At 42.7% G+C, this 9873-nt stretch overlaps 1 protein-coding gene across 1 annotated transcript; it reads right to left on the reverse strand.

Annotated features, from left to right (window-relative positions):
* Positions 1–3408: 3408 nt before the first annotated feature.
* LOC127531687 (uncharacterized) lies at positions 3409–7184 on the reverse strand. Its single transcript, XM_051941519.1, has 3 exons — positions 7158–7184; positions 5757–6560; positions 3409–5634 (listed from the first exon to the last, which is right to left on the reverse strand). Exons 1-3 carry the CDS (start codon positions 7182–7184, stop codon positions 5197–5199), a joined length of 1269 nt encoding a protein of 422 aa, XP_051797479.1. The 3' UTR covers positions 3409–5196.
* Between the last annotated feature and the right edge of the window lie 2689 nt (positions 7185–9873).

The following is a 9873-nucleotide window of genomic DNA, read 5'->3' on the forward strand; positions in this document are numbered from 1 at the left end:
GTTTATGAACCTTCCACAGGAAAAGACACTAAGATCTCCTGCAGACTGCTTGGATCATCGACTACCTCACCAACAGACCACAGTGCATGAGGCTTCAGGACTGTGTGTCTGATGTAGTAGCCAGCAGCATGGGGGCCCCACAGGGGACAGTGCTCTCTCCCTTTCTCTTCATCCTGTACACATCGGACTTCCACTACAACTCTGGGAGCTGTCACCTCCAGAAATTCTCTGATGACACAGCCATTGTTGGGTGTGTGTCTGATGGGGACAAGCTGGAGTACAGGACGGTCATCTCTGACTTTGTCGACTGGTGTGAGCGAAACCATCTGCAGCTCAACGCCAGTAAGATGAAGGAGATGACCATTGACTTCCGCAGGAGAAGGGAACCTCAGACTGCACCGGTGAACATCCAGGGTATGGACATTGAGATAGTGGACTCATACAAATACCTGGATGTTCACCTCAACAACAAACTGGACTGGTCACACAACACTGAGGTCCTGTACCAGAAGGGCCAAAGTCATCTCCACCTGCTGAGGAGATTGAGGTCCTTTGGAGTGTGCAGGACTCTGCTCCAGACATTCTATGACTCTGTGGTAGCGTCTGCTGTTTTCTATGCAGAGGTCTGCTAGGGAGCAGGGAGATCTGAAAGGGACAGAAAGAGACTGAACAGACTGGTCAGGAGGGCCAGTTCTGTGGTGGACTGTTCCCTGGGCTTCATAGAGGAGGTGGGTGAGAGGAGGATGTTAGCAAAGCTCACATCCATCATGGACAATCCCTCTCACCCACTGCATGACACTGTGGAGTCTCAAAGTAGCTTTTTCAGCAGCAGACTGAGTCACCCATCCTGCAAGAAGGAGCACTATCGCAAGTCATTCATTCCATCTGCTATAAGACTTTATAACATCAGCATCACTGGCTGATGTTAACATAAAACTGGACTCTGTCACATCATCCTTTACCACATAATCTGCACAGTTCTTGCACTATTTGAGTCTTCTTGTACTTCAAGTCATTCCATAAGCCACTTTTTCCATCCTACACTCTTGAACATATTGTGAATATTATTATGATTATCATTATATTGTTGTTTATTGTGTTTATTGTTGCTTGTGTTATTGTTTATTGTGTTTATTGTTGCTCCTACTGTATGATGTATGCTGCTGTAACATGGGAAATTTCCCCGGACACGGGGAGTAATAAATGATTATCTTATCTTATCTTAGAGAGCTGGAGTTGGATAGAGAACTGTCACACTTTCAAATTCACCATTTCAAAGACTTTGTTCTCACTTCTGCCTGAATGCTTTGTGTTTTGTTCACACAACACCTTCTGCGGACCTAACCCTTGAAGTATTTTAGTATTTTGCTAAGGACGACCATCTCCGCACATTTTATTTAAATAGAAGCAGTTAAACGTATCAGTTCTCCCCTGTGTTTTCCCAACCACAGTCAGGAAGCGGACAGCAGGAAAGATTAAAAATAGATATCATCAGTAACTACACAAATATGTTAAGAGCTCAGATAATGACACAATGTAACAAATAAATACAATAACATATAGGCCTACGCCATTTGGTTTAGCCTGTGGACGCGTCCTTAGCAACCATCACAGCAACAGTGGAAAACGTAACAATGTAACAATTCCATTCCGAGACGTGAAAGATTCATCGTAATAACAAACAAACCAAAGATCATACACAAGAACTGAACGAATATTGTGAAATTAAAATGTATATTTTTCGCTAGAAATGTCACCAAAATGCTTTTTTTAAGTCCAAACTGTCTTGAAATAATGCATTTTCCACAGAGAATGAAAGGAAAGGCCGCCATGTTTTCATTTTGAGAGGCCTGCAGCAAGCAGTCACGTGACCTGTCGTCAGGCTAATAGAAAATAATAGGGTGAAAAAAACGTAAACATTTTACAATTTTCAGACCTTTATTGTGAGACTGTTACGTTTTGTTCTGTGGACAAACATAGGTATTTGACATTTGGCCATGAGACTGGGCTGCGTAACGTGAACACGAGGAGCGGACACCGCGCGTGCCAGCAGCATAGACTGTGTATCAGTGATTCTCAAATAGTGAGGCATGACAAGGCGGGGGCGAGTGACTGGGAGGAAAAGGTCCGTCTACGCGGAGCTAAGTAGCTGAACTATTAACGTCTGTTCTTCACGGCGCACAAACTGCGCTGGCTGTTGTGCCCACAGATATCTATATCTATATCTATATCTATATCTATATCTATATCTATATCTATGGTTGTGCGCTACGGGCTCCCGAAAACGTGAGAACGCATCGTTAATGTGCAATTGGAACACCGGCGTACTTGATCACGTGACCACCTCGGTTCTTCTACTCCCATTATTTTTCCAGGGGTGCCAAACATGCAGGCCAAAAACGGCCGCCAGATGATCCATTTCGGCCCGACTTTGCAAAGGGTAAAAATTACAGAGAATTACAGAAAAGGCATTCAATTTGTAAAAGTGTACATTTTAAATAATTTCTAGAACTTGATAAGTTGTTTTCAACATTAAGTAAAATACTAGATTGTTCAGCTCCAGATAGCTGTGACTAAGTGTTTTGTGTCTTTGTAGACACTCTGTCAGTTGTAAGGTGTAAATGATAAACTGAGGATTAATACTTTTGAAAGTGAGATTTTTCTTAAGAAATTTCAATGTGTTTACAATGTTTAGTGAAAAGATAATTAAGTGTGAACATTTTCAGAATGTGTTTTTTTAAACTAAAACAAAGGAGAAAAAGTTGGAATTGTGGTGATTTATTGGTTATTGTGCTGTGTTGTTCCTGCTGGGGCCCACTTGAGATCAAATTGGGAAGTTGGGCTTTCTGTGGCCCCTGAACTAAAAGGTTGATGCTAGCGTAGCTGGCTCATTAATATTTATGTCCGTCGGATTACCAGCCAATCATGAAGCGTGTTCATCAGCCGGTTTATTAATATTTATGTCCGGCTAATTAATATTTATGGTAAGGGAAAGTGCCGTATCCGTAGGCCACAGGCTACGGGTACGGGTCCGTATCTGTAGACACTACCTTTACTATTACCCTACATTAGGTAGAGGCAACACTTGCTGGGACTTATTTCTAAATAACAAAAAGGAAAAAGTAGCTTTCTGCCTTGTTGTAGCCTAATGTTCTTTTTTCTTTCTTTTTTTTTTTTTGTCTGCAAGTCCGCTCAAAAATGACACCAACCACCTATGGTGCCATTGCTTAAGCTTCATGTGCAATTTTTTTCTTCTTTGTGACTGTGACCATCACCTGTCCTCATGGCAAATTAACCTATCATGTTTATTTCAAGCTGTTTCCTACATTATGCCATTGAGGGCTGTGCACACCCAAGAGAAACATAGAACAAACACAGGACAGACAGAAAGGTGAGGCATAGACAGTGTTCTAAGAGAAAAGGTGCATTTTATTTGTTTGTACTCTTTAATTCACACCTTAAAACCATTTACAAATCTGAAACCCTTCACAAACACCTAATACGACAAAGTCCCAACTGGATCAATCATGAAGATGTCAGGAGGCCACAAGAAGGATAGATAAAGCAGAGTGAGATCCACAGACACTAACCCAGCAACCTCCACTGACTCAGTAACCGGAGGAACAAACTCTATTGAGTTTGGGTAGGTGCCGGTGTGGTGGGTCTGGCATGCATGAAAACCTCCACCAAAAGGAGGGAGCTGTCTCCTCCAGCCCAAGGAGGTTCACCCAGCCCCCCCGCAGGAGCCACCAAGCGGAGACCCAGCCCAGTAGCCCGGAGCGGCCCCCCCCCGACACAGCCAGAGCCCCAAGGCCCGCGCAGCAGAACGGACCATAGCAGACCCCCACGGCGCCCCACCGGCCCACAGCCCCACTTCCCCCACGGGGCCCCACCCAGCCAGGTGGAGGGAGGTGCGCGCGTGCCCAGTGCCCCCCCCATACACCTGGGGAGTTGTTGACTGTAAGTTGTCGTTGATACGGCCCGCTCGATCCTGCTGACAGCGACTGGGTTCCTAACTGAAGACAATCATTAGTTACGCAATGCCAACATACATAAGCAGCAACATATATTGGGGTGATGTGGTGGTTCTCGCTAACAGGCAGAGTCAGGTTACCAGGTTTAAGTTAGGGGAGTTAACATACGGTGACCATGTTTGTATAAAATTTAACAACTGATTTTTATTTGAAGCAGAGATTTTCTCCATTGAAATGTGGTTTATTAGGAGGTTCAACCAGAGATTAATGTTCAGAGATTGCTTATTTTTCCAGTTAACAAGGATTGTTTTTTTTGGCAACGGCGAGGGCTACAAGTAAGGATTGAGATTGTTTGCGTGGTAGGTCCGTTGTTGTTAAGTCGCCGAGTAAACACAGACTTGGAGATAAAGGAATCCTGCAGTTTAAGATTGCGGAAAGCTTTTCTGAGACGTTGGTCCAGAAATTTTTTACGGGGGTGCACAGCCATAGAGCATGAAAATAAGTATCAGCAGTGTTCTGGGAGCACTGGAGACAGATGTCGGAGTCGGAGAATCCCATTTTGTTCATCATATATTGAGTAATATGTGTTCTATGGAGGATTTTGTATTGGATGAGTTGTAAGTTTGTGTGTTTTGTCATTTTAAATGCATTATCGCAAATTTGAGTCCCGAAGTCTGGTTCCGGAGATATAGATAGATCTGACTCCTATTTAGAGATAGGTAAATGTATTGTATCAGTGCTTAAGAGTAACTTATATATTTTAGAGAGGGTTTTAGTTGTTGTCGGAGAAAGCTTTATGATTGCTTCAGCTAATGCCGGCGGCCGGAGCGTGCTTTGAAGTGTTGGGATTCTTTTCTTAATAATATTTTTAACTTGAAGATAATGTAAAAAATTCCCGTTTAACCTAGCCTAATGTTCTACACACTGCACAAAGTTCCCTTTTTTCCACTGAGCACCTGCTCCCCAAAATGTCTGTGCATGACATTAACTCATGGTCAGTTTAATTCGCTTTTACTGAAAATTAAAAAGTCTTCCTAAGTCAAAGTAAAACCTGGTTTCTACAGTGTAATGTATAATAAATAAAAATGTTAAATGGAAAATAATTGTGCACTGAATGTGTCTCAGTGATTGTAACAAAGACTCCTCTAATGGGTGAATCCGTGTTCCTGGATAGAACACCTGGAAAACAAAACAACACTGTAAGGAACACAGTGAACGGGATTTAAAAAAAAAAAAAAAAATACCCTGTTAGGGCATGAAATGCTGGCAGTGCCATTGCCTTGGATGGTCCAAGACTGTGAGCAATAGCATGTGCTGGAATATACCTGGTAAAAGAAAAATGGTTATTGATTGGTCTGATGAAATCAGAGCTAAAAGAATGAAATGATCTGTACCTGAAGTGTCGCCGTACTCCAAAGGCAATCCAGAGTTCGTCGATCTTCTGTCCAAGGGCTACAAAGGTGGCAATGGCCAGTACTACAACATCACTATCACTGCTCCGAACAATCACTCGACGATGTCCAGCAACAGCAGCTGCAGCCACATATATGAAGATCCGTGTATCGGCTTCCTTATGTGTGCATGGGGCCAGTGCATCAGTGTCAGTGCTAGCTGGTGAACTTAGACAGTCCTCAAGCATAGTAGTGAAGAGCTCCCTTCCCTGGAACAAGACAGATATGATATCTGAGTGTAACTGAGGATATGCCAGTGAAGTCAGTTGTATTGGCTACTGCATGTCACAGAACAATTCAAGATATAAGTTATTAGTTTTTGCATCAATACCTGTGGAAGTGTCCTGAGAGTCAAACTTTTGGCCAGCTCCATGAACAACTCCTTCTTGTTCAGATCCACTCGTAGGAAGGAAGCCCAGTTGCCAGGAACTTTGGCTGAGAGAGCAACTCTCCTTCTTGCATCGGTGCCTCTTTGCTCCCGAATTCCGGACTTTAGACTTGTCTTTGAGCAGACATCCCAGACAATATCAACACAGTCATTTCTTTCAAACCAGGAAAGGATGTATGGAGCAAACACATCTGTGAAATATTGTCCAATGGTCACGGCACTTCCAGGACGAAGCATTTGAACAAGGACATCACCATCTAGCACAGCTGCAGTTGTCACTGGTCTGTGGTTGTCCAAATCTCTGGGTACAATGCAATCTAGAATCTCACTCTTGTTTCCATGATGCATTTTTCCCTTCCGAGTGAGTGAAGGTGGATGGGGAGAACTTTCATGTGAAAACACTCTCTCATCAATTTTGCAACCAGAATGAACAGCCAGCAAAAGTTGGGTCACTTTTGCTTGTTGGTCTTTGACCACAGCCACTTCTGATTTGTTGCATCGTTGGGAAAATGGAGCCTTGAACAACTTCAGCCTGGTGAGTGGTATTGGAGCTGTGAATGCCTCTTCTTGTGACCTGACTCGTTTGTCAACAAATACTGTGTATCTTTTCATTCCAATGTTCTTCACTTCCCTTACACTGTGTACCACATCTGGGGGCATGACAACTGATTCATCTAAATCCCCACTATCCTCCATGAAGGGATTTCCCAGATCCTCAAAGGCATCCACCAGGGCCAGTACATCAGTCTGAAAATAAAGATAAAAAAAAAATACATATCATTCAGACCACTGAAATGCATAGTTATCTCTCAATTTGCAATACAACAGAAATGGACCTTATAATCATTTTGAAATTTTGGGTACTGTTCATGGTGCCTCTGTTCATCTGATTCCTTTGATCCCTCGAATTCTCGGACAAGGCAAGCCAGCTCAGGGCGAACAACCTGCTCTCTGTGAACTGTGTCTGGGTCATCCAGGTTCTCTATGACACCACCATGAGTCTTGAGCCAATCAATTAGTTGCTTGTGCATCTGGTCATGGGGGATCATGGAGAACACTCGTCTTGACTGCTGCCCCATGAAGTGACCACTCTGGAACTACACAAACAGAGCAGGATGCCGTTCTTCTGGTGTAGCCATATCACGGAGATGGATGGGTAGGTTCCGGGCATAGTGTGTATGATCCAGTGCAAATACCCATGGCATCAGAGAATCAAGTGTCTCCATGTAGAGGTAGAAGTCTACTGAGCGACAGGACTTGACAAACTGAAAAATTCATATGAAATGCTAGGAGAAGGAATTGGATAGCAGAGTGAATGAGACAAACAATTTGAACTTATCTTACCTGAAGAATGAGAAGATCCAGCTTCATGGACTTGAACCAGAAATCTGCTTGTGGTTGTGAGGCACACAGAATCTTGAGCCATTCATCAAAAGGCTGAGGGATGAAATTGTTCACCTCATCATTGTGATTTGTTGCCTTCTCCATGTACTGATCGTGAGCCTTCTTCATGAAAACATAGAGAGCAGCCACAGACACCTGATGCATGTATCGGGTTCTGCAGATGTGGTGAACATTAATGAAAGCCTGAACTTTGCCACTAGTTGAGATGCCACTATTGGTAAGAGCTGTAGTCCACCCACTGCCATCCAGCCAGTCACCAGACACGCTCCACAGCATCTTCTCGATATGCATTGGCCCCAGTGTTACCAGGAAGGAATCTTCACCAAGCTCTGTCTGAGGAAACTTCCACTGAAGTTTCTTAGCCAGTGTGAAAAGTGGTTGATCAGCTACCATGACTGGTGTCTTACCTAGATTAAGGGAGTTGATTGTTTGTCTGAGGACTTTCATTCCATGCCAAGCCATAGCGGGGCTGGTAGGCGACTCTGAGAACAGTGGCAACATGTATAATTTGGATGGGGAAGGTGACGTAGCCTCTGTGATGCTGGCATAATATGCAGCCCATGAGATCCATTCTCCGGCTTCAAGATTCTCTTTCACGAGAAGGTTTCTTACTCTCTCTAACCACTGGTAGCCTTCTTCAATTACATTGATGAGAGGATGGGAGATTGGATGAGGATGACTGTTGATATTCAGGGCAGGAACATACAAGACCTCATCAGCTGTCAAAGAAACATCGAGATCCATGGTTGTGTAGTGAGGTGGCAAGGATTTCACACACTTCTTCCCCATTTCAGCTGGATCTAGGATGTCAGTCAGATTCTCAGTTAGTTGGTTGTCTGAAGAGAAGTGCTGTTGAATGCTGATGCATGTTCTATGTAAGGCTGATGTTGCTATTGTCGATGACGGGTTGTGGTCAGTGTTATCAAAACCACCATTGGTAAAGACACCCTTGAATGCCTGAGGAGGGACAACAACACCAATCTGCTCCCAGTGACTGATCGCTGAATTCGCTATATTGATGCTAAATGTTTTCAAGCAGTCATATGACACACACATTCCTCTTTTATGCATGGTCTCCACCAGATATCTACTACCACTTTGCTGGTGTAGTTTCATTGCTAGATATAGTGAAGCAGGTGTTTCTCTCTCTCTCATGTGATGAGGAACGGACCCGTACCTGTAGCATCTGTACTAGAGGTACGGACCCGTTAAGGTCACTGAAGAGCTGGCGCCGGTTAACTACTATTTGCTGCACATTACAGGCAGTTTATATGAATGACTTTGACGGCGAACATTGTATAATTTAACCAAAAATACACCGTCTCCTCTCACACTTTAGACATTGCAGTTTTTACGCTTTTAGACGCCGTGTCTAAATTGTTTGAAGTCCAGTTCCTATTAATTAGTTTACCGCGTTCAGTGGTGGAAGCGGCTGACGAACTCCATTGCAAATGTTCCCATTTAATTTCGGACGCTAATTTACAAGATAAAGTTAAGGATGTCGAATATGAAACAAACACTCGTGAATGGTGAGGAGCAGCTCTTTAATTCGGCATGAATTTAAAAAAAACACAAACTCGATTTACTGTGATATTGTGAGATTTGTTTGTGGTGATGTAAATTAGCCATTCAACAGAGTCCGCTAACATTAAAGTGACTGACGTGCAGTGTCTGTGTTGCCAGACGTAGAAAATACGTCAGGGTTTTGTTTAGGTTGTTAATATGTAATAGTCTGTCGCTACTTTTGAAGGTAAAAAAAATACTTGTAGTTTGCTGGCTGTTAGTTCCGCCATTTGTTTTGTTTGCTGTTTGTGCTTTATTAGAACAGGGTCACGTGAATAAAAAGTTTTGCTATTTTTAATAGTAGTGCCGATTTCAACCCCCAAATCGCTGTCCGTGAAAAAGTCAGATAATGATATTTATAAGACATTATGCATGATAGAAAAGAGAACAGCAGATGACTGACATGACAGGCTCGGCACGCAGATTCACCTCGAATCACGGAAGCGCCTTCATCACTCGGATTACCAAGCCGGCTCATTAATATTTATGTCCGTCGGATTACCAGCCAATCACAAAGCGCGTTCATCAGCCGGCTCATTAATATTCATGTCCGTCTCATTAATATTTATGATAAGGTAAAGTGCCGAATCCGAAGGCCACAGGCTACGGGTACGGGTCCGTATCTGTAGACACTACGTTCCATGAAAACACTTTTATTCATGTGCTAACATAAGTGCACAAGGGTTTTCTAATCATCAATGAGCCTTTCAACACCATTAGCTAACACAATGTAGCATTAGAACACAGGAGTGATGGTTGCTGGAAATGTTCCTCTGTTTTCTTATGTAAATATTCAATTAAAAATCAGCCGTTTCCAGCTAGAATAGCCATTTACCACATTAACAATGTCTAGAATGTATTTGTGATTAGTTTAATGTTATCTTCATTGAAAAAAAACTGCTTTTCTTTCAAAAATAAGGACATTTCTAAACGCCCCCAAACTTTTGAACAGTAGTGTAGGTCTTTCCAATGTACATTTTAAAAGTTTTAATTTGCATTTTTTTAAATGAAAAACGAGTGATTGAGTTAACATCATTGATGTTTCTTTATATGTTATTTATCTATTTATTTTCATATACACACGTGGACAAAA

This window comes from Acanthochromis polyacanthus, chromosome 21 (assembly GCF_021347895.1).
Source record: "Acanthochromis polyacanthus isolate Apoly-LR-REF ecotype Palm Island chromosome 21, KAUST_Apoly_ChrSc, whole genome shotgun sequence".
Lineage (NCBI taxonomy): Eukaryota > Metazoa > Chordata > Actinopteri > Pomacentridae > Acanthochromis > Acanthochromis polyacanthus.